We start from the raw sequence: 27,294 nt of genomic DNA, 5'->3' as shown, positions 1-27,294 counted from the left end.
CACTAGAATTGATTTATTGCAAAATTATGAAACTTTTGATCTTCTTTGTTCAAATCTAACTTTTAACTCAAGTTTAGACATTTAATATTGCTAAATTAAACAATGAAATTTATTAATAAAATAAACTTGATTTCTTCCAATTATAAGTTATTACTTTCAAAAATATTATAGATTAATCTTTAATTTTGCTTAATGCAAAAAACCTGCTTAAGTAGTGATGAAAACTAATATTCAGTTTTTTGTCCTGTCATTTCAAGACATATGTTTTTTGACCGTTAAGAAACTGTCAATAAAAGTTGATTGTAAAAATACTTGAAAATCATGATTTTCTAATTATTTTTAGATTAAAAATTTACTACAATATTAATTAAAAAAAACCCAATATATTTCTTTTTAAATATCAGACATTTAAATTATTTCATGAATTCTTGGAAATTAAGTCAATGTCATATAACGGTAAATTAAACCAATTACTTTGCGAACATAAAAAACTCTAATTAGATGCAAAACACAGGCAGTAAACTTTTGGTCACTTTTCGATAGGAAATCATTTTTTTAGAAGGTTTATCTTGAAGCAGGAAGTCATATTGCCCTAGTCTCTTCTACCCTCAAAAGGCTTTTAAAGTAAAAATTTTTTTCCACTAACAATTTCAAAAAATTGTTTAGAAAACAAAAAAAAAATGAATGAATAACAAACAATAAATAATAATTCAAAAAACTTTTCCCGACTAGAAAATGAAAATTCTTTGCATAAAATACTCTTAAAAAACTGTTTAATATCTGTACTTGTATGACATAAGATAAAAGCTAAAAGAAGAACTAAACTCCTGAGATATTCAAAACCTTCAGATTCAATATAACTGTAAAAAGTTTGAAAAGAAAATATTCCATAACGCTTTTATATTATTAATATAATCCTATCATTTCATATGAATAAGTTTTTCCAAGAGTATTAAAACCATATTTCCCGAATATTCAAAACTATTTTTTATGTATATGAACATCATAAACTTTTCATAAGTAACGGATAATTATGTTTGCAAAGTTGAAAAGAAACTTCAGAGCAATCTTGAGTGTGCTCTTGAAGCAACGAGAAACCACAAAGAATGAAGAGGAGGAAAAGAGTAAAAAGAAATTTGTGGTCGCACGAGTTTGCTGTAGGAATGTAGAAAGATATTTCGCGATGAAAAGTATAAGCTTGACTTAGTCTTACGAATGAGTCGCGAAAAGAGTTGCAACGAAAAAACTAAACGAGAGAATAAAAAAAATATAGGAAACTAAAAGAGATTTACAGATACTGTAAAAAACAGTCCGGGCATACACAAATTGCTATGAGAAAAGGTGTGCTCATCCTTCCGTTTTTGTTCTTACGTTTTTTTTTCCTTATTATCCTCACTCTGTTGGCACAAACCGCGAACTCTCGACGCGGCCAAATTTCATCCCAGCAAAATCACCACGAAAGCTGCTGCGGCCTGGGGCATCATGAGGATTGCCCTCGTTATGCTTTCACGTCTTATTCTTTTATCATTTATTTTCATCACCCTCAGACGTCTTTTCATTCTTCTTCGTTTTTTCTCTCGCTTCGTTTCGTCTTAAAAAATATCACTCAATTGTACTTCTACGTCTCCACCATAAAACAACAAGAAAAAAAATACTCGCTGAAATGCAAACACGTTGAAATAAAATTCATTTTCCCATGTGTGAGAAATTTATTTCCGTGAAAAAAAAACCTTAAAGCTTGGCTCCGTATTTCAAGTAATCCAGCCCGCTATATATATTCGGGATACAGACGGCTTGTAAAGTGTCCCTTTGTAAACATTAGGTTTAAAAAAGTTAAAGAGTTAAATTTGCAAAAACAAGAAAAATAAATATAAGGACATAACAAAGGGCTTCTAATGGAAGTTGTTGTGCTTCAACATGTTCCGAAAGGCACCATATATGGTGAAGCACTCGCGGTTGGCCACAACAGAAGCAACACAGCACCGTTGCTCGTTCTATCGCCTTTCTCCCTCGTTTACCTCTATACTCTGTAGCTTCTCATCGCGTTTGTGAAGCTTTACAGGCCGCCTGGACCAGAGAGCTCGTGGGCGCCTCGGCGCCGGATTTAGACTTAAATAAAACCACCGAGACAAAAACAAGATTGAACCCCCAGTCGCCTTGTTTCAAGTCCAAAATTGTAGGCATTAAAGTGCACTTCTGACTTAAATATACTGTTGGTATTTTTATATAATAATACTTGGCTTAAATGTAATATCAAAATTATATGAAATATATAAACATTTTTTTAGCACTCCAAAAAGGAAAATGCAGTTAATAATGACTTCATCTTACCGTTTTATGAAAGCTCTTCCCAAGAAACTTGTGAGACTTGGAATTTTTTTCCCGACACTTGATGACTTTATTTTGGTAGATGTCACTATCAGATATGATCTTTGGTATGATGGTTGATTTTACCAATTGATATTCGTCACCAGGATGATGCTTTTTCCTTCTGAATGAACCACAGAGCATTGTGAATGTTCGTATCAACTGGTGAGAACGAACAAAAATACTACGACGATGTTCGGAAATAAAAACGAAATGGGTCGAAAGGTGGTTAAAAATAATCTTCACAGTGACTTGGATTCATCGAATTGTAGCGTTCCAAAAGACTTGTTTTCTTGAGCTCCAGGCCCGTATTACAACCATAGACTCTTTATTATTTCTCTTTATCGCAACGTGTCTTTTAACTCCGTTCTCCGTTGCTCGATTTCTTTCTGTTCTCCTACGACCGCCTTGGCGCCAGTCGGAAATTCCTGCATCTGTTTATTTCACTTGTTTTCTTTGGCCTCCTCCTTATTCATTACTTCACTCACTTGCTTGCTTTTTATGTACTTAAAATATCCCGTTCGATTACTTCCCAGTTCAGTGTCCATTATTTATTTTTCACAGCTCTTTTAATCTTGATTTTCAAATAATCACTTGCATATTTATTATATTCTAGATTTTTGCTGATAGATAATAGTCTTTAATCAAGTCAACAAGCCTGGCGTGAGACTTCTCAGGTTATCGACCGAAATGATCGATCACTTGATCTTCTTCACCAAGCAATAAAGCAAGAGCATACTTATTATATTGTCTGAATAATAACGAAGGGCTGACGACTTATTATAACTCACTTCCTAATAAATCTAATGCCATTTTTTAATTAATGAATCAATTAACTTTTCATAACTACGTCTAACATTATCATTATCTAAATGGTCAGTTGCCAACGAATGGCTATTTTATTCTCATAAAGATTGTCACTAAGTTTAAAGTTCAATGACTGCTCTATTAAATCTGTTCTCAAGTTTTTCCTGAACTCCGTCCCTGACCCTTGATCATCACAACATCGTAAAAAGTCTATTCACGCTTGGTTGGAGCTCCGAGGACGACACTCCACACCCTCGTCGCACCAATCGTCTGACCAACCTTCTAGTGGTCTTATTGTTGGTATTGACAAGGGTACTGTTTGGTCGCTCACCTGTCGTTTGTGAGCTCTGAGTCAGAAACAACGTGTCGATCTTAATGAAAGACCTAATTAAACGGAATAATCTCAGACTCGACGCAGTGAGTGCCGAGAGTCGACTGAAAGCATAAACCTCAGTTATAGCGGTCGAAGGAGCCCCACCACGTTGATTTCAACAACACCCGGCAGCCGGCTCCGACGACCGGACGACCCGGTCGCGTGGCGCTCGGCACAGATACGCAGTGTCTCTCAAAATTGCATTGGCTGCTATCAAACACCTGGTCCAGAGACTTCTAGATCTTAAACCATCTCAATCGTTGGATCCACACCCATTGGACTTGAATGAATGATCACCAAACATTTTTAGATGATGATGATGGTGATAGTGATGATATTAATGAGGTTGGTCAGTTTTATGCATCAACATCTAGTGACAAATAACCAGTTGTGGGTTAGTAGATATCATTTTTTCTGAATGCCAGTCTATCAGTATAACGGATCGACCAGATGATCATCATGAGTGTTGTCAAGATTGCAAATCAAGTTGGAGGACTTTTGAACCTTGGGATGACTTCATTTTGCTAATTTATAGCTTGTTATAATGCTAAATATATTCTCAGAATGGTGACAACACTTTCGAGGTGTTAGTGTTGAGGAAACACTATCAAGGACGCTTGGTACTCCTTCATGTCCTTCACATCAATTGCCTTTCTCTGATTAATAATAAATTTATATCCTTGATCAACATTTTCATGTTCAGTTTCTGTTTTATTATCAATTTTTCTTAAACAAATTATCTCGACAAGTTTTATTTTCTAGACTTAAATTATTCTTATTCCAACCAAAATGATGATTAAATATTGATTGAAATTCTTTATCATGCTGATTAATAGAAGATAGTTGTTCTTGTTGTTTTTTCAAACTCGTTGCTTATCAATATTCGACAAAAACGTAAAAAATATCTTACACAGTTATTTGTTCTGAGTTTTATATTTGAATATTTATTCATACTTTACATTGGTAATCATAGGTTACCAATAGCTGATTTAGAATATCTATAAACCACATTTATTTTTTACTTTTTATTGCAACAGTTGGCAATAAATATAGATATTTTGCTCGTTTCCGTATATATTTAGAAAATTATTTAGCCACATTAATAGATGGTATAGAATAGAATATTGAAAAGGTTGAAAAAATTTGCTACAAAACATCACAAATAATGTATTCTTTTGTAGCAAAAACCCAAAAATTGACTTTTTCTTTGTATACATTGAAAGAACAAAATAAAAAAAAAAGTACAGCAGTTGGTTGAATGTATTGAGTGTGTATTTACAGTGAGTAATACAAAGTTCACGTAACCAAGTCACATTTACATCATAAATGAAAGTAACGAGGGGTCGGAGTCAATCCCTGCAATTGATCTCACCTATAATTTAATTTAGCCTGAGTCACCTGCACACATCTACTCAACGATTCAAATCACCCAGTTCAATTTTATTTTGCACGCAATATGCATTTTATTTTATTATTGTCATGTCAATTGATCAACATTCTATTGTGGTAAATCTTTTTTTTCCCCCAACACAATGAGTAAATTAATATCAATAAGGTAAATACATGATAACATTGTTACAATCATTTTCATTATGATTCTAGAGGTACATATGAAGCTGTTGATAAAAAAGGGACGTCTAGTCAAGATAGGAGAGAAGAAAAAATTGGGAAAAAAGAAAAAAAAAATATCTAGTTAAGATAACCACATCGTTAAAGACCTGTGAAACGTGTATAGTTATTCGAATCAAATAAGCACGTGACTTCTGATTCTATGTTACTCACGTGTTACTTGGTATAATTTATTATAATCATCCATCGTGTGTTCAAAACAGGTCCAATGTCTCGTAAAAAATATTATGAAGCTTATGTGTAACTCAATAGCGAATAAAATTGATAAAACCTGGAAAAGAAGATTATAAAACAAGAATTCAAGGTATTTTCATGGTGTGAATAAAAATACTCGGACATGAACTAAAGAAGGCAGAAAATTGAGAATCCCTGTAATGCAGGTTTTACCTGAGGGATACGCATGCGCGAACAAGCGACAGATGTTTCTTCATCGCCAACTGTTGCTGCTGCGCTTCAACCAAGAAAGACGAATTCATGGACCTGATTTAGTATAAGAATAAAAGAAAAATATATATTCTTTTTTATTTTATATTCATCGCCATCACCCCTCTTTTAGAGTTTGTGCTTTCAAGAGAGATGATCCAATCGAACTTTAAAACATTTCCTTTGATGTACTTTTGAACCTGCACGTGCTTTTTCTCATGTCATGTGTCTTTTTGTTGTTAGACTATTTCTAAAAGGTAATCTCTCTCCAGCTATGGATGTCAAGTTCTTCATATCTCCATTCTTAAAGCTATTAATGAGCTCGAGAATAACAAACTTGTAGATCCAAATCTCCAAAAAACCTCACAATCGATCATCATTTATGTATGGAAAGTATTTCTTATGTAGCCTTTTTAGATGCTGCTAGATGGAAAAAAATTTATGGTAATTTCTATGATGATTTTTTTTCTAAATCTTTACCAGTGTAACATAGTTGATGAAATATATTTTGTCAAAGAATGTTTTCATCAATTATGTTTATCAAGATGTTCAAAGTATATGCTTCTGCATTAATTCTCTACATCTTGGGACAATTTTTAATCCATCATACCGATGTTAGTTTATTTATTTTGAAATATTTATTGTCATTCAGGAATGATTGGAGAATTTATAACTTTATTTGTTCATTATTTCCATCAAATATTTCAACACTAACATCCATTTTTCAAGCCTAACTTTTCTTTTTCATTGATGAAATCTAGAGATTCATTGTCATCATTGTTATACTTATCATCCTAGCAATTAAATTTTTTACAGTTTCTTTTTAATTTTTTTTTTAATGGCCTAGAATATTTTGGAGAGTCATTTTACGCATTATTTTTCTTCCTTCTCACTTAATTCATCATAAATATCCCAAAAAAAAATCAAATAGATGAGGTGAAAATAAACATCATTTCTACCCAACATCTGCTCTATATTTGCAATCAATGATTATGAAAAAATGGTTAGTGTAATTGTAAGCACTTATCAGAGTAATTTACAATTCTCGAGGTTGGATACCATAATATAGAATGTGCGAGAAATTCCATAAAGACAAATCATGCAAAGGGTAAAAAACAAAAAGCAGATTGGGTAGAATCAGTAGTAGATACACCTGCTCAACTATACCACGACACTCATTTTAATATCGACATATCATAATTTCGTATTCCACACGCAAGATTTATAGTAAAATTCTAAGGCTCTGGCTACTTATTGCGGATTATTAACTGACAGTAAACTGCGGGATGTTCCTTCTCGATGAAACCGGTCACGATCGTTCCGGCCATCACCTGCTCGTCGTAATTCTTCTCAACCTCCTTCAACACCCCAGAACCTCTTCCCACCATGATCACCCTACTCATATTTTTCTTTCCGTTTTTTCTCTGCAGCTTTAGGTACACTATTTTGGTATAAATAAGTTAGGGCATCTTAGGTCTATTTTTATGACCACTTCACTCACTGTATTATGCAGCTTGTTACATCAACTGTTGAAAAGCCTTAGTTAATGTTACATTAGAGAATCACTTTTAATTTAATTTTTTCATTTTTTTTCTAGGTGTAAACTAGATTATTAGACTGTCTTATTACTAATCAGCACGATTATAATTGGATGGATTATAATTAGGTGATTATTTTTAGTGGGATTCATATGTCACACTCAGATAATTTTTGAATCACCCTAGCTAGAAGGTATCAACTATTTAGCTATTGCTGGAGCTTTACAGTGAGGAAATCAGATGATAGATAAAACTCGGTTGTTAGGAAAACACTAAATATCAATTTTTTATCTTCATCATCACTTTGCAGCTGGACTATGAGAGATAGGTAATCAAGTTTGATGATCTTTCTTGTGTAAAATTGACTGATCTTTAATTTTCATTTGGAATTGTTTCATATTTTATATAGTTCATGAGATAATTAAGAAAATCTGAGTTTGGACTAGTGTTTCAATCATTTTATCTGGAATTAAAACACCATTTTGAATATCATTTATCAATTCTAACAAGTATAAAGATATTTTTTGGAATTTCACATCATGCTAATAATTTTTGGTCATTTTTGTGGTAGGATGAAATGTACTTTGATATGAAAGTAAATTATGGTAATTGATTCGATAATTGAAATTTAAAATATCAATAAAATTTTTTATTCTCAAGTTCTAGATTTTTATTGATATCATTTTAGAGTAGGATATTAACTTGATTTTATTCGAATTTTTTTCATTATTTTAAATCAAAATTAATAAACAGAAGTATTTTTTGAAAAAGTGTGAGGAAATCTTCTATTATGATAAACTTTATTATTGCGTGTTATAAATGTTCTGCAAGTTAATTGGTATAAGAGCAGCGAATATTAACTTCACTGACATATTTATAAGATTTTAGTTTAATTTATGATCAAGTTACATTTTCCATGTTATTAAAATTATTTCAATTTACTTGCTGGGGAAAATTCCCCATAAATTTAAATAATGCTAACAAATCACATTTCTTATTAATTACAATAATTTTTTTTATTTTTCAAACTAGTAATTTATTACTCATGAGGGTATAAAATATAACTTAATTTTAAACTGAAATAATTCGTTAGTTAATTATAAAAATGAATTTAATATTAACTATGAAGATGAATCTCAAGATAAAAAAATTATCTTGAACAAACTATTCATTATTCTAAATACAATATACACAGCAATTGTCAATTTTACACATATACTTATCAAATTCGCCAAACACATCTATTATAAAATTACCATGAATAACAATAATTTGGTATTCGATAAAAAAATATTTTGCTTCAAAAATCCATTCAAGATCTCAATCAGTGTTATTTTCATTCTTTCTCACCATTAGTTAATTACTAACTGAAAAATTATAAATTTGGCAAACTTATTATAAAATTGTTCTTCATTTCTTTATGATTTTTACCTTCAACTTTTTTCCTTCCTCACTTTTAAGTATAGCATCCAATAATTTTCCCTTTCCTTTTTTCAACTGCGTCTTGAATTTTTTTTGTATCCTTTCTATTATATATACTCTTTTCTCGAGTGCCGTACAAATCTCAGCGCGTGAGGGGGAGGCGATTGCTTAACAACGCCAACCACCTGCCTCAAAGAAACACGTGCTGGTCATGGCCACCGAGGGGCAGCTGCCACTTTTGTACCTTTCTTCTTTTCATTCTACATCTTTTGCTCCTACATTACATATACACTTGGATTTTTTTACGACCCCAAAAGCTAATAATTTTGGATCAACTTTATACTTGCAAATCGACATTTTGAATTTTTCACAGATAAAGATGACATTTATAAGAATTTACTGGGCATTAACTCTTCTTTAATTAAATCCTTAAGTTTAAGGCGTTGCAGGTGGCGTATTTACTTGTCATTTTCTTACTTTAATCCGTTGTATTGTAACGAATTTAATATGAAACATTTTTGTAAAAAAAAATTGTACTCATCAGAAAAGTCTTAAGCGTCCATTAGCCAAACTTAACGCAACAGATGGTAGACAGGACGCGTGGCCGATCTTGCAAGATAAATATCCCTTCTTCAGTATTACTGCAGAGCTTATAAATATCTCTTACAGAGAATACTATCAGCGAACAGGGGAGGAATAATATTCACTATGATACCTATCATATAAGAAATATTGCAATATTAATGTCTACTTATTCGAGGAAATCTCGAGCACTTCTTAAATTAATGTCAAACTAATTTTGCGCGTCAACCACAATGATCTTCGCCAATTGGTACTTAGACGTAAGTGAGATGATTAACTTTTATGTTTATCGTTCTGGAAAAGAGTCTTTATATTTTATGAACGAATTTATAACTTCTTCTATGAGTTTGACTTTTATAAGTATGGGCAGTTACTAATAAAAATTTCAATTTTTTGTTCTTTATTATTATGACGCATTTATCACTTTATTATTACGATCATTAACATTTATTTAATTTTTTAAATGTCTTCATTGTAATTTAGGTAACGAGGTGCGATTAATCTCCACAAATATTCTTTCATCTTTTTATCACTGGAGAAAATGCAGAATTATTACTGTCAATTTTTCACTAATTTTTTGTTTCAAACTAATTTGTGTAAAATTATTCTTATTTTTTATAATCATCTCCTTATAATAATCAGAAATTTTCTGACTGCTTTTCGATTTTTTTTTGATTTTATTATTTGTGAATTATCTTTCGTAAATTTTAAAAGAATAGTTATTGTTTTTTATATTTATAAAATAACCTGATTGCTCACAAATTCTAATTACAAGCTGTCATTGTCATTTTATTGAGTGAAGATATTTACCTGAAAAAATAAAAGGATTGTTTTTTACAGTGTGCAATGCTTAGCATCTTGTTGGTGACAGCTAACACGTGATTGGCCAACTTTAAATGCTCATTTCTCAGAAAGTATTTATCGAATCTTATTTTCGTAGAGATTATAAAGTTGCTTTGCACGAATTATATAATACCTTGTATTACTACACTTCAATCGAACATATAAGGAAAAAAAAATGTTTCATATTCAATTTAATAATGACTGAATTTGTCAGAAGTCAAGTAATATTTAAAATTAATTTTTAGAATCATTTTTACCCCGAGATGATTATTTCTTGTCACATTTGTGGGCTGGCCTTGGTTTGCCCAAAATACTTGAGGGTAATTTTGACTTTACAATTTTTGAAGTGTAGAACTAATTGGAAAAATTGACAAGCGTAAAGTTGAAATGTATCTACGAGAGATACTTTTTGGAAACATTACTGTGCTATTTAAAAATTGACGAATTTTTATCTGGATATTTTTATAAAGTGGATTAAATCAAGAAACTGTTATCAATTAGCATGAAAGGATAAATAGAATGTTGAAAAAAAAATAATAGTTCTTTAGATGGCAAATTTTGCAGAGACGAAAAAAAAATTTTCACTTTTGTACTTAAAATTTTGACCGTGCTCTTAGCAAGGCTTATAATTTAAATAAGAAAGTTTCATGTTGCCCACAATTTTTCAAGGGACCTTTGCCATGTGCTAGTTTTATGCTAATCACGATTATTTTTATGAAGAGATTTCACTGCTAAGTATGATGAAAATGTTTATTTTTAGCAAGCTAAAGTACCCAGAACAAAAAAAACAGAAACTGACTGTAAAATAACTAATTTAAATAATTAATTAGAAACATTTTTAGCATAAGATTATTCTTTACTTTAATTTAATATTTTCCAAATATTGTTTGCAATTAAACAATTTTTTTTACTTTTATTATTGCAAGAATTATTTATCATGATCCAAAGATCTTTTTGCATCTTCACTGTATCCATGATTTATTCCAGTGTTGAGTATTTCAACTTAAGTTAAAATAAAAAATATAAATAATTAATAAAATATCTTTCTTTCAAATTAATTACTGCAATAAAATAATTATATTGCATAATAAATAATATTTTTCAGCTTTATATAAATAAAGATAAATATATAGTATCATTAAAAATAATTATTCAACTATTTATATAACATTTATTTATTTTCACTTCAAAGTTAATGCAAAGTACTATTTTTCCACGCAGAAAATTTTTCTGCAAAATCACGAATCTCGTGAATAATTGTTAAATAAATAATATACCTTCATGTGTATGAAAACTATGAATATTTATAAATCTCTAGAGAGTATGCATCTAATAATTTATCGACTTTGAAAGCTATAATTTGAAATAGAAATTGAGATAGAAATCTTAGGATATTGCTTCGATTAATAATAAATGGAATGATAGAGTCTATAGGGGCTAAGAAGGATAGTTGGGTATACGGAAGCAGGTATCATGTTACTCGCATCAAAATGAAGTGTAGTGAAAAGAACGAGAAAAGAGAAGATGCCCTAAAGTGTGCAGCTGCCCTTCTGCAGGCACGTGCACAGCCCTCATGGACTCCTTTATTCGTTTTTCTTCTCTCTTTTATCTTTCTCTTCACCCAGTTCTCTTCACAAGTTCCTAAGGTTTCTTCTCATTATCTGATGAGTGAGCAGTACATGCGAGCCGACCGCACGCGCTTCTATACAACACGCGAATTCGTTTGTAATAATGAGCCAAAAAAATATTAAGAGACACTAATTCGTATCTATTCAAGATAGATGCATTGTCATGCATGCGAATTGCATCTTAACGATTGACCAACAGTTGTCGTGTAACAAAACACTTTACTCACCAATCTTAACTAATTACTATTTATCCTTGCAGAAACTCAATTTTGCATTGAATTTCATTTAACGACATGTACATATATTATAGATACGGATCATGCAAACCGAAAAATTTGCTTACCCATCTCTTAAGACGGATGGTAATTTTCAATTATTTATTTCATTAACCATTTAATTTATTCATTCAAAGCCGTCATTTACTTTACTGGTTTTTCAATCTTTTTATTATGCCCAGAATATATAAATTATTCCTTCGTTAATAATTTATTCAGAATTGCTTGAAGAGATATAAAAACAAAATTACCTTTTAACAAAAGACATAATTCATACCGAATTCAATTTAAAAAAGTATGAAAATTATTCATAAAAGAAATGATTTTTTCATAATTTTTGTGGTAATACATATTTACGATCAATTGTGAAGTTATTTTCACCCGAAAATTATTGTCGTGTATGTTGAATAAGCTGTAATATGGGTGTGACTTTGAAGGGCCATAAGAGCAATTTCTAGTAATATTGGAGAGTGTTCCATCAGAATCATGATTAACAACATTTGACAGTAATGAGTAGGGGAGAGTAGGGTAATAATGGAGATTAGGTGAACATGAGCACTGCCATATGTAGTAAATAATAAGAAAAAAAAATTCTTTAAGGTTATTTTGAAATACTAGTGAAATTTCGCTCAGTTTCTCAATTGCAGTGAAACGTAGTGGAAATAAAACTTTTTTGGAATTTTATAGAAACAAATTCTTTTTACATCGGCGTGAGGTAAAAGTTACTTTACTGCATAGTCATTTTTATAATCATTAATAATAAAAATTATTATGCAGTCTAGTAATTTTGACAATTGATAAAGTAATATTTACTATCCTGCTGCAGTGTCTTTAAATTACCATCAAATTGATGATCATTTTTACAATGAATTTCTCTTTGTGTTGAGACGATGGTAAGTTAACGTGAAAAGATAAATTTCTTCCTATAGTGAAAAAAATTTATAGACGTAGGAACAATACCGAACTCCTTAGATAAACTACCTAACCTTAAAAATTGTTGCTCAATTAGCGGTAGCAGGAAGCACCTGAAAAATGATATGACAAAATACAGCCTAATTACTGCGTTTTATTATGTAAAATGATTTTATTTATAATATAGAACGTGACAAGGACGTCAAAATCAGTAGATATAATTGCAAATTGACTGATACATTAGTGATTTCTCGACTCTTTCGAATTTTCTAGGGGAAACCGAAGAAAACTCAGCCTTAAGATAGTTGTGGCAGCTGTCTAGATAGTTATAATAGCTATCTAGATAATTAGAGCAAGTATAAGGACTGCTGTGACATCAATCTACTCCAGCTATACTCTGGATTACTTCTACAACAATATTTTTTTGCAGTACATTGACAAAATATAAATGTATGGCATCAGTTTCACAAGAAAAAATATTCAGAGTAAATATTTCTTGATCCAATTACAAAAAAATAATTCAATCTTTTTATTATCTGATTATTAAATGGTAAATAACATCTATGATTAAGATGCCAAGAAGCATTCACGCAAACAAACACAGATCCGGAAAGGAAATACGAAGCCCGCATACCGATATTATACACCGGAAACTTTCGATTCAATTTGTTTTTTTCTCTATCACATTGTATTACAGTCAGCATTATGATAGCATTGTAGTAAGATTACTTAATGAATAGTCATCAAATGAATAGTATTTTATTGATTGGGGCAGTGGGTCCAATGGGATTTGATGGATAAACGAGTCTCAAGTAAGTAGTAAATTATATATTTAAAGATGGGTATTCAAAAGAAGGTATCGGAGAAAGAATCCGTCATCTGTCAGATATTTAATTTAATAATAGAAAAAAATAGTAGCTTCTTGTGATATTCGATAGCATCAAAATTATACTTATTAATGAAATTAATGTTATTATCATTAATAATAAAAAATTACCATTTTTTACCACAAACATCAATCATCACTATTTACATTGTGTTATTAATAAAGCTAAGCCTAATGAAATTATTATGAGAAGAATACATGTCATTAACCAATTAAATATTTATTTCTGTTATTTCATTATTCAATTAAATGAATATTAAATATCATGTGTCTGTTCGTTTACATATTTTAAATAATATAAAAATAGTCATCACGTGCTACGCGTCTGAAGACATCTGCAAGCATTTCTTGGAATTATTCCTAGATGAAGAAATGATTTAACGATAGCCGATAAAGTAGGCAATTGCTTTGTGACCACTAACAGCAAATCCCAGTGGTAAATCTGAGTAATTGCCGGACTATATACCCAGAGAGATCCTTTTACTGAGTAATAAAGTGAATAATAGATGTCTCAATGTATTATTATTAACTCTATAACTTTCCAGTGTAATTTTAGGTACACATTCTGAAATATTTATGATAAAAAATTGATTTATTTTATAAAAAAATATATGACATAAAATGTGGTATTAAATTTTATTTTTGAACAAATCGAAAAAATGATTTTAATGATGAATAAAACATTTGTGATATTTTGGATATAACATGATTGAAAAAAAGAATTCAAGATAATGTAAAATCTGGAATCACAATGTCAATATTGACAATCTGAGAACCGATTGAATTAACACGAATAAATAAATACTTGAATTCAGCGAAAACCACTCCTTCAGAAAGTTAATAAGAAACAAAAGATGAGTTTAATCGTTATTTAAACACGAGTCTTGCTCTATATTTTTAAGCTTCAATAATTTTATATCATAAACCGAATGAATTGATGGATAGTATTTTTTTGTACTCACCAAAACTCTTTATTATTTATCAACATAAACAATCATTGTTCAGAACCAAAACATTTTTTTTTTTTTTTTTGATGTAACAGGAATTTTTAAAAATATTTATCAGTCTTGATAAAATATTGATTAAAATATAAATATAAAATTTTCAATCTCACGCAGTACTTTTTAGTTTTAAAATTCCAAAACAGAAATGGAATGCAATTATTAATGGAAATACTTGGAGATATTTCGGATGTACATATTTTAAAGGTATTTTGTTATTAAACTAAAACTCTTCTTTTCTGTCAAACCTCAATCAAATAAAATTGAATTAAAAACACAAAGTTTTGTCAGTCTATAAAAAAAAAAACTGAATTTTTTTTTTTAAATGTCATTTTGTCACGTTTACTCTTCAGTTATCATTTTTTTTCTTGATAAAAATCCGATCAAATATAGCACAAACACTTTGATTTCTGGCAGAAAAATGATGAGATAACAAAAAACTTTCACATGTGCATTGACCGGTAATACAATCGTTACGCAAGTCAGCACAACACCATATAACAATCCCGTATGATTACATTTGAAGCCTTCTCCGATATCAACTCTTTGCAAAAAAGATATGAGATGCGACGTGTGTGAAAGATGTAAAAAGAATAATAAAAATAAAAATGACAACAATAGAAAAGTACACTTGAAGTACAACAAACCTTCTGAGAGTGATGTTTGCACGTTTCTGAGTTTTGATCGTAAAACGAATCGCGAAACAAGAAGAATGATCGAGGAAGTACCTGTGAGGAAGTGGGATAGATAAAATAGCAGGAGGAAGACAGAGGGAGGTCAGCGACCAGCTTTATCCGTTCCACGTTGCCAGGTTATCGATCTGTAGCCGCCTTGACCGACCTCCACTGCGCCAAGTGCAAGTCCAAGGGCTCTCTTTCACCCTCTTGACTACCGGCCAAATTTCTATCAGATTTGCCAAATGATCGCTATGACCCAATCGAATCAACTGGTGCTATTTTCTCTTTTTTATGCTATTATTTTAGAATTGCCATATTTTCGTATTTTTTTTTTTTGGCTATCATAGGATTCGATTTTTTTGTATTAGAACATGATAAAAGCTTCCGAGCTTAGAACGAGTACAGCCATTTTCTGATTATATTTTTTCGAAAACAATGACAGTTATAACGATTCTTATTTGCAAAAATGGAATATAAATTAAATGATATGAATTGTTATCATTAACTTGATTTTTCGCTTGATATAATTTTTCTTATTTTGCACCTGTACACGAAGAGAAAGGAAAAGAAAATTTTTCTTACAAGAAAAATCTTTATTATGAATCAAAACTCACTTTAAATTAATTGGATTTTTTATCTATTAAAACAATTTTTACTTCAACTAAATCTTTTTCTATTTCCAATAAAAATTGCTTCATTTACCACAAAAAAATTGACAATCAATTCAAAACCATTATTGCCGCTGCATTTTTTTGGTGGAATATGTACTATGTGAGTAGTTTAAAAAAGTCGAAAATAGTAAAAAGATGATCTGAAATACGTCTAGAAGTAGTTACTTGGTTAAATGTTCATAACATAACCTGATTTCCCACGAACCCTTATCACATGCTGCAATCATTATTATAAATGACTGCTATTATAGCATGTGATTCATTTACTGTAAATGATTATATCATGAAGAATATACTGTAAATTGAAGGTGTGCTATAATAACACACCTTGAGTGTGTTCAATGTTAAATTGCTATACATAAACTATAGAACTTTGTGGTCATTTTTAACATACTTCATGGTGTGTTAAAATCTATAGTTAGTTTATGAAGTTCAACATTAAACACAAGCAAATATATTTACTGTAACACACTTTGGATTTACATCCAAATCAGTAATCATCAATGGAACTTCCGTCTTAGTTTTTGCTCTAGTATACGGTGGTGTTGAAATTTGCCAAAAATGTTTAAACACCTTATATGTATTGCTCGATAGAAAATTTCATTTTTCATCAGTTAAGTCACACTTGTTAAAAATTTTTTAATGGAGTACAGAATAATTTTTAGGACTCCTTTTTAAAAAGAAATCGTTAGTAGTGAAAGGACAAATTATATATAATCATAAGATAGTACACTGTCTTTTAGGATAAATTTTATTATCCCGAAGGGTAAATTTTACTTTTTCTGTGCAGTGTACCATGATTATCCTGCACGACAGGGTTATTTTTATTTAATTTTTCTTTCTGTCCAGTAAATACAATAAAGTATTACAAAGATTCAAAATGACATAAATGATATTTTAAAAATAATTATATAACCCAAACTATACTTTTGCAATTTTCGAATAATTATTAGTAAAACTAAACTTCAGCACTCATTCCATTCATAATTAAAAAAAATGTAATTTATGAAAATAAATGGACTGCCAAAGCCTTTTTTTATTCCAAAACCAATTTTTTCAATTAAAAACGAAATGAGTTACAATGCATAGATATTTTCTTCATATTTTTGTCGTCTTTCACTACTCCATTGTTTGTAAACAATAGTCTATTGATTTCTATAATCAGTCTTTATTATTTATTGTTACAGATGTTCATTGATTAGTCATTAATATTTTTATCTTCTCAATAATTAATAGATAATTAGTTCTTATCAAATTTCAACTCAACAATAAAAATTATTAATAAATATAAATTCTTAGAAAATAAGCCTCTAAGACTGATAAGATAAATTATTTTACAATACTCTTATAATTCATCATTTTTTTATTGTAATGTGTGAAGTCTGACTGTGAAGATAGTCATTACTAAGACATTACTCAACAATTTAATGAAATAAATCATTAAAACTACTGGATTAAAATGACTCTTTTTAATTTACTTTTGATCGGTAATTGGTCCAGCTTTTATTAAATTATAAATTAATTTGAAACATACAAAATAACTTGAAATGCTTATCATTTTTTAGAAGCGTGAAAATATAAAACAATTTAAAAGTTTAAAATCAGTTCCAATACAAAACTTTCAATAGTGAAGTGGAAAATAATGGAATTCAATTTAATTTGATTATACCTTGATAGGATGACAACCTATAGAAAAAAGTGTGAAAATAATATCCAATAGACCTTAAATATAATCAAAGAAAATGCAATATAATTAAATAAAATTTAATGTTAATAAAACCCTGAGGTAGCAAAATAAAATGTAATAACCGTTGAAATAAAATGAAAAAATATTATTTATCAATAATGAACGAATGCCCTACATTAACTTTACTCTGATTAAATAAAACAATTTAAAAAATTTCCATTTAACAATGAAATAAAATTGAATCATCATCAAATAAATATTCATTTAAATATCATTCCATTCAATAAAGATAACAAAACCATTTCCATTTTTAGATCGAATTTTAATTTGCAAAAAACGTTAAATTTTATCGAAATGATTAATTCTGTAATAAAATTGTTCATATTTACTTTCTGACTTTAAAAAATATTAAAAAGAAAACTCTCATTTATTTTTCTATAAGCATTTTGCAATTCTAAAAATAATAAAGTTGTTTTACAATTTAAAACTCTCACTGGTCAATTCCATTACCAAACATCTATTTCTTTATTGAAAATATTTGTTTTCCGCGTTAAAGAAAAAAAAACGACACCAAAGAAATACAACGCATGGTGTTGGTGACAGAGAAAATGGTGCATTGTAGAATTAAGAGGTATTGTGACCATTCACACGATTCGTGATATGTCGGGTTAAAAAAAAAATACCGGAAAACCTTTCTCGAATGCTAGAGATAGTTTGAAATGTGATTGCACGTCCGACCACGTCAATCGTCGAAAATCGTCGGTTTCCTGATGGCCGTTGTACTGAAATTACGAATTATTCACGAGAGAACTATCATGAACATTGCGGCGACGACTGGCAAAATTGTTTGCTTCTGTTTGTATATATTTCACAGTGTACAGAAGTTGCGAAAATGCATCAATTGCTTTGAAATTCATCAGCCTCGAATAAATTATTCAAGTAAATACAACTGCATTGAGCATTATTGAATGATACCTACATCCACTGTATCCAATAGCATGACGTAAATAACGTTGTTTTATTATTATATGTACTAACACTACGATTGTGTGATATACGATGGATACAATCGTCTGAAATGAATACACCAACAAATATATCCTTTACATCTGAACCTATCGAACACATTTGTCCTCATTTGAGGCAGCAGAAATGTTGATTGTATCAGTCGGCATTCAAAGCTACTTGTAACTGACAAATTATTAGTACCGCGTGTCAATTGACATCAATTGAGAAAGCGTTAAGCCTATAATTTGCTTTAAGTTCATCTAGAAACTCTTTTCTATGAATTTAGCTTCCGCGTGTTGGTGATAAGTTGATTCTAAACTCTGCACTTTAATAACTCATGTGCTTATTATTTCGCTCATATGGATTTATGTGTCAACGTATTCTCGTAAACGCGAGTGTCTCAACGGAGTTAAGTTTGTGGAAGAAACTAAAAAGAAATGAGACTTACAACAGTCAGACTGTCAAGCTCGCCAAGCCACTCGTTGAGGAGTTGCTCTGGATCCGTCTCATTGTCACTGTCTTCACCGCCTTCTTCCTCGTACCTTTCCATTCTTTTACTTCTGTTCCACGCCTTGGCTCTTCCTTTGTTCCTCTACACTGCTACACTTGTCTTTTCTGCAACACGAAACGTTTTACTTTAATTAAACTTCTGACTTTGTAGAAAGTCGTGATTTACGAATATGGCAAATAGAAGTTTGATCTTTTTTGTTTTAGAAATTTATTGGGAATTATTAGAAGATGTTGAGAGAATTAGAATTAAAAGAACATTGTGGGTGGTTTTTTTTTGTATTATGAGTTAGAGTGCGAGAATAATAATAATGAGTTCAGTATTGTTGAAGAAGGAACAAAAGTAGGTAATGTGTGGTGGATGCTTTTTCCTAAGCATAAAGGAGAAAAAGTAATTTTTTTGTGAAACGATGATTTCTATGATTAAAATTTTTATTTCAAGTTTATTCAATCTTGGATATGAATGTAAGAACTCTTTTTATGCATTTTGCAGTCATGAATATTGAGCAAAACTAACAATCATAATGTGTACACTTTGAAAAAAAATTAATAAAAATAATTATGTTTACTGATTTACTGAACCAGAAAACGGAGAAAAATGTAGAAGTATTTTTTGCTCTACTCTAATACTCATTTTTAGAGTAATTGTTAAAGTATGTCAATAGTAAAACAGTTTTGTGTTTGTTTCAATATTTACTACTGGCCAATTATTTTTAAAAGTTTATTTTTTAAAATAATTTGATTTTCAATTTATTGATCAATCGAAAATCATTAACATTTATTAATATATTAGTTAATTTATTGATTTACGTTTTGTTCGTGGTGTTCCACTTTACTCCACCTTCCCCTAAATACTGACAAGACAATACTGCAGAGACCGTTCAAACAAGAATAAATGGATTAAAATCCATAAATTGAAGGAAATAATAGTTACTAAGAACAATTTAAAAATTAAGAAAATTAATCAAATCATTTTTTCAAATAAATATTATTAAATCATCAATTAACTAAAATGTTATTAAGAATCGAATATTTTAAACAAGTTACAGAATTTAAAATCTTTCTTGAGTAGATATTTTAGTTGAGTCTTAATAAGGTTCACTAATTCATGATTGAAATCTAATTAATCTTAATATATTTTTAATTAAAGTGTTTAGATGAATTATTAATTAATACTAATAATTGTTTCTATATAAGATAAATCTAAGATAATCACAATAGAACGAATATCAAGATTCACATAAATTTAATAACTAACAATTACGAACAAAGTTGCTTTCTATATGTTGATTTTGGTTTTCACAAGTCTCAATTTGTCACAAAAACGGAAGTTATCACTCAGAAATTTCTCTATCACACTAATTATTTCGTAATGCAATGAACAAAATTTAATAATGTTTAATTACAAGACTATTAAATACAAATTGATAAAATCTAATTATTACACAATCATGTTGTCAATCTAACAGGACTAAAAAAATCACAATAATCTAGTATAAATGAAATTAGTTTTTTTCATGTTGAAAATAAAATTGATTCAAATAATGTAACAAGTATCTATGACAAAGAGATCTACAGCATTATTTAACATAGTTCATAGTAATATTTTGATTAACATCAATATTATAATTAATATAATATAATATCATCAACGCTACTACATAGGGTGAGTCTAAATAGGACCAGAAGTCTTTAAGTGACACATTATTGATGTAATTACAACTACCACTGTTTGTATGTATTTAATCAATTAATTAACAATCATTCGATCAAATGAATCCAACTAGCATTTCAAACAAATGTTTTTTTTTCAGGTATCAACTATATCGAAATGGTTTGTGATTGTGACTTCATAGTATTTCATTAATATCTTCATTTTATATGAGAAGAAGATTGTCAGATTCTTTGTTACAGATTTGAAACAATATAAAATAAAATCATTAACAAGTAAACATAGAATCAAATAATAAAACAAATGTTTCAGGTCTTAATTAACTTTCAAAAATCAACATGTTTAATTGCCACATGAGAAGTAATTAAATAAAAGATAATCACGATTATTATTACACAATCCGTATCTCACTACAATCATTGTAGCATATGCAAATGACTGTTTTCACTCGATGAACCGGTTTTTTTTTATTACAAACAAAAAAATTAACCAACTTATCACATGAACAGATTCAAAAACGAGTTAATTCATTCGGATTGTAGTTTTATCCTTAATAATTAAATAGATAACTCCACGATTTGCACAGGATAATTCTTTCAGGTAAAATACACTACTGGGACTGAGGATCAAGCCTAGACCTTCCATGCTTGATGCTCCACCACTTAAACTATCCCAAATTCGTGAATATTCTCCTACTTTTGGTACTTGCATTCGCTTTAATGTGGTTCTCTACCACACTTTAGCATCCCTTTTATGCCATGGAATTCAATTTATATTAATTATTTTATTAACTTTCCCTGGACAATGGGTAGAAGTCCCAATTCTGCACTTTTACCAAAAATAAATTCCCAGTCAATAAATGATTAAATTTAAATAATTATCGAACAATTGATACAAAATAGCAGAAGATCTATAATTTATTTATAACAATAATTAAACATTCATTATCTATCTATCAAATGTATTGTTACTGCTTAATTTATTTATTTGATAATTAAATATTCAACATCGTGTCCAATTATTGGAAACATTATCCATTATTACATCTTTATTTGTTATTATATAGATTGGAATATCTATCATTATAGAATGTGATTAATATGAGTTGATAATTGTGTCAAGCATAGTTTAATTATAGTAGTTACCATAACAGTAAAAACTTTAATTATATTTCGGCATAACTGACAATGGAATCTGTGTTTCGTACCTACGAGTTTGTTTCTTTAAAGACTACATATACCTTTCTGAAATAATGGAAATTGTTGTATTTTGTCATGACAGTTTCATCAAGTTCACGTTAATGAACCTACTGGTGTTAGTCAATTCGTCCGAGCGAATAATTGGAGTCATGCAACGATGAGCACGTTGCATTCACGATGGAAAAGCACGTGTGAGAGAAAGAAAGAGGAGGAATATTCAACACTCAGCAGGTGGAGAAGTGTTGAATTATTGTAGATTATAGCAGACACTGAGCCCTTATCTAGGTAAATTTACTACCTTCAAACCTTTTGTTTTTATTTTTTTCATCATTAAAATTTTACCCATTATTATTTGAAATTGATAAGAAGAAAAATAATACGAGTAATTAACGGATATTTACTTCCAATAGCCTCTGAATGAATTTTCATGCAGTAAGTTATATCTACTTGCATTTAGGTTGAGATTTAATTACATTGAATCCGATAATTAGATTTTCTGGAGATCATTGAGAAGCTATTATTTCAAACGGAAATGGAATTTATGGGGAAAACCCGAGAATTAAATTACGAGCAATTGAATCACAGGTTGGGGTAGCAGAGAGACCTTTCGCAAAACGATTAATCCAAAGACTTGGTCGAATGGCGAAAAAAGTAATGAGGTACCTCTTTCTATAGACCATGCCAAGAAGATGCGGTTTAAGAGGAAAGAACATTAAGCGGATCATACTCTTTGATATTTATAAGAGGAATAGTTGCTATTAAAAAAAAATGAATCAATATGATGTAGATGTTGAAAGGTTGAATGGAAACTAGTCTTCTGAGGTTTATCAAGAAGTCTATAATAAAATTTATTTATTACCTTTATTATGCTTTAAAGCTTCAATAAATGTATCTATTTTATGCTAGTAGAACTGTTTTATCAAGTCAAGAAAACTGATGCTCTTTGATAGAATTTCTTTAATCAGAAAGAAATGTTAGTTTTCTTGTAAAGTTCATGTTCTTAAGAATTGATTAAAGAAAATACTCAGTTTTATATAGAATGATTCATTATTATCTAATGAAATTTCTTTAAACTGTCTAAATGAGTTTCTAATTATAAAAGAACTGTTCTCCATCAGATTATTGAAGAATAAGTTGGTGAATATTCACTATATTGCATTACTTTTTGTTGAATCATTTTTAAACAATGATTGTTGATTGGTGATGAATAACTATCAATGAAGTTGAATTAGCAATATGATCATCATTATTGTAACATAATCAATCCTTTAAACCCTGGATACTTTGGGATTGAGAGTTTCTAGATAGACGAGTTTTCAATAAATATGAAGACGTGATGTTATATTTGTCAATTAATTCTGCCATCATGTGGCATTGATAATACAATATCAATCAAAATGATGTAAACCATCTTTTCTATGATACATATGGAAAAATTGGACAAGTTCTAAATAAAAAGTGACAATGATTACATATACAAATTTACCTTTTCAATAAAATTGAGTAAAGCCAATGTCTCATGTAGAACATAATGACAAGTTCAAGACTGGTGCAAGCTTATAATAATGCTTGTGAACATTAGTGTAAGCTTGATGGGCCAATATTGGCTTACGTTGTAACTGTTGTCAAGTCTAGTAGGTATTTGCTACTTGGGATGTCAATAAATTCAACAGAGTTTCGATTAGTTGATCTATCTTATTAAAGATCTTGACTTTTTTGAAGTGAATTATTGAAAACAATTAGAAGTTGGTGACTAGTCATACTAGGAAACAGTTATAAGTGAAGCTATGAGAGTTATATGATATGACTATTTTTGCTCTAGTTGTATATTCTATCTAGAATTACTAGATGAATATGATTAGATGATTGTGATGATAGAGGATATAATAAAGGTAACGATATTAATATGAGATTAAGCTGACAGAATGCTTTGAAACGAGTTTATCTGTGATATTTTAATATTTCTCTCTTTTTCTATAGAAAAAAGAAAGATAAATCAATAATTTATTGAAGAAAGCATTCATATGACAGTTGAGTATTACAAACTAATCATAATAACTATAGTAATTTTTTCTGATTATCAGAAATAAAAATAAGTAATCACATCATTAACCCTAAAGGAAATACAAAATTATATTTCTGATAGCATAAAGTCTAGATAGAATTTCTCAGTCGTTATCAATGCTTAGTTAATTACTGATTAAATCATTGGTAATCAGTAAATAATCACTTATTTTTGATTATTTTCACTGATTTATTCTAGATTACATTTGAAAAAGAAATTTCAATTTTTCTCAATAATTAATCCATGCCATAAATTCTCTGAAAAAATTATTTTCAATTTAAATAAAATTTATTGACAGCTAATGTGGTGTTTTAATTATGAATATGACATGTTGACTCTAAATAAATCCTTTTTAAATGAAGAGATCAATGAGGTACAAAAATGAAAGTAAAAAAAAAAACATGAAAATATTCAATTAAAAATTTTCAATCACCATTTAAATAACCACACATTTTTTTATGAATGAGTATTGAAGAGTTACATTTTCGAGTTTGTTATTTAACAATACTTCTATATCAAAAATTATCATTCCATTTCATTACCATCCTGTTATTTTCTAATATTTTGTGATTTTATTTTCGTCCTCGTTTAATTTACGTACGTATGATTAACATAATTACTATTATTACTTTTATTTTATTATTATTATTATTATGATTGATGATTCACGCTCTAATCACGTAGCAATTATTGGCAGCTGTTCTTAGGTACTCGAATCGTTGAAACATAACGAAACCTTTTTATTTACATTTAAATTCAACTCAATTATTTTAATAAAAATATTGAAAAAAAAATCCATTCAATTTTTAATCTTTTTCTGTTTCATGTATATTTTTTCTCCAGTTTTTAAATTAGAAATCTAAAAAAATAGGTGCTAAACAATGATTATAGTTATATTTCTTTTCTTCAATTGCAGATAACAAACAATAGCACTTAAAATAAAAGAGAAAAACGATCATAACATAATAACGAAAATGAGAAGAAATACAAATCTGATCACAGAAATGATGCAATCATCATGTTGTATTATAAAAGGAAATACAAATATCGCAAAACAGGTTGTAAGGCGCCAAGATTCCGCTAGGAACAAGTAAGTAGAAAAGTATATATTACACAGAAACAGTATATAATAGTATACCTGATAAAATAAAACTAAATACACTTAAACGTGCTTGAAAAAATTATTATACCCAATGTAATTTATTATGAGAATATCTTAGTCATGAACTCCTTTCAATTTATCGGACAAATTATACCTAATGAAGCTCGCAAATAATAAATATTCAAACAATTAACTGTCACTTATATCACATTTTTTCATTTTATTTACAACTTTCAGAGAAAAACTTTTATTTAAAATAATTTAGCATTTATGTTTAAGCATGAAAACAACTGAATAAAAATTCAATAAAATTCTTCTTTACATACGTGTGTACTGACGTAAAACATGGAGATTAGTCAGCATGCCTTTGTGGCTGATGTGTTTCCAATGGATCGATTGCTTCAACTGTTCTTGTACTCAGTGAAGACGATCATAAAAATGTTATCTAAATGATGCGAATAAAGATGATGTGCTAGCAATGATGTAATTCGTATCTACCAATTCACCAAGAGTATTCCAATTTCACTGTAACGTATACCATTATATTATCTTCTTACATTTTATTCCAGTCATTTATTTCAAAGCTATCGTTTATCTGAATTTATTCATAGTGATGAAACTATTTGATTTAAACAAACCACTTTGTGCTTTAGCAGCAAACAACAAAGCTTACTGATCACATATTCAATGCTTTTGGGCATTTCTCCAAGCAGAAGAAATGATATTTCGTATACTTGATTATCTTCCAGCAATATAGCGATGATTTCGAGATATTGTCCTCAACTGAAACAAGTTTCATCCAAGATGAATATATATACCTATGTACAGACGACATTTTATACGCTTTTTCAAGTCTTTATGACCGTCTTTACTCTCTACACAGAGCTTGAATAGATCGTCTAACAGAAAGTAGACATGATATCACAGAAACGCGATCTCGCTCTCTAATCGACTTCTCTTTGGCTCTATTTTATTCACCCTAACAAACTTAACAACGTCTGCATAACGTTCTACAATCCGATAAGCTACAGTATGACTTTGAGCACGACTAAATCACTAGTCTTGCTGAGGTCACATGGAGATCCTGGGTCGAGTGAGGTCGATGTTCAACATACCAAAACTCAACACACTATGATGTTTCTATTCGACCAATTAATCACTCTTTTTGAAAATTATTCAGTAGTAAAAATCATCGTTTTGCATAAATTGAATTAATGAAGCTTCTTCTTATTCAGCAATTGATTTGGTAGTTTAGATAACCACTTGTTTACTAAGTGAAAAGACTTGAATTTCTGCAAGATAAACAAATTTATTTGACATGTTTTTAGAATTTCAATTTATTTTTTAAGCCTCTTTTTTCAAGTATTTTTTCACTTTGGTTTAATTTACTGATAGAATAATCAAGTAATAGTCAATCTTTTTTATAAAGTTAGCTAATAATTTAAATGTATTATAAATTGAAGTGACTATAGATAATTTCTTGTTAGTTAAAGAATTCAAATAATTATTCATCTATCAGCACGCAATTAATTTGACCATTATATTTATTAAAGTTTGTTAACATTTGTGCTGAATAAAAAAGAATGATTATTTTCCAAAACCAAAATATTACAAGTGAAACCATTTTTTTATCTTTGGGCACCTAAACTTGATGACATTCAACAATCTCATGTTAAAGAAAATGTAAACTTTATGGTCACAAGTAACATTTTGTTGAGCAAACATTTAGCGATGTTTGTGAATAGTATTATTGTATCTGTCTAAAATGACTATCATAAAAGTTATTCAATTCAATTTGTTACCACTGAAGTGGTAATTTTAAAGTAAATTTTTATTGATAATTTAATAAAATCTCTAAAAATACATTTGACATTGAATTAATACACTATTTTTGCTAACTAACACAGGATTGGAATTATAAGTAGAATATTATAAGTTATAAAATTACTCAGAATTCATTTTATGTCAAGTTCTTTCTTTTTTAATTATTTATTATATATATAATAATCAATTTTCATAT

General features: G+C 29.3%; 1 protein-coding gene across 3 annotated transcripts in view; it reads right to left on the bottom strand.

Annotated features, from left to right (window-relative positions):
• The window catches only part of LOC118064799 (amyloid beta A4 precursor protein-binding family B member 1-interacting protein), a 137,517-nt gene that overhangs the window by 68,447 nt on the left and 41,776 nt on the right, over nucleotides 1-27,294 (bottom strand). Inside the window, exons 1-2 of one of the 3 annotated variants that reach the window (XM_035079944.1) lie at nucleotides 25,601-25,744; nucleotides 19,178-19,344 (exon numbers count right to left, since the gene is read on the bottom strand). In XM_035079944.1, coding sequence (XP_034935835.1) covers nucleotides 19,178-19,279 — 102 coding nt within the window. In that variant the 5' untranslated portion in view covers nucleotides 19,280-19,344; nucleotides 25,601-25,744. Of the gene's footprint in view, nucleotides 1-2,331; nucleotides 3,024-19,177; nucleotides 19,345-25,600; nucleotides 25,745-27,294 lie in introns of those variants that run through there. The other 2 variants (XM_035079859.1, XM_035079700.1) reach the window with 2 other exon arrangements.

Source organism: Chelonus insularis, unplaced genomic scaffold (genome assembly GCF_013357705.1).
Source record: "Chelonus insularis isolate UGA/USDA-ARS -01 unplaced genomic scaffold, ASM1335770v1 contig_109_pilon, whole genome shotgun sequence".
Classification (NCBI taxonomy): domain Eukaryota; kingdom Metazoa; phylum Arthropoda; class Insecta; order Hymenoptera; family Braconidae; genus Chelonus; species Chelonus insularis.
Note: the sequence above shows the minus strand (reverse complement) of the source record. Positions and strands in the feature narration are given on the sequence as shown.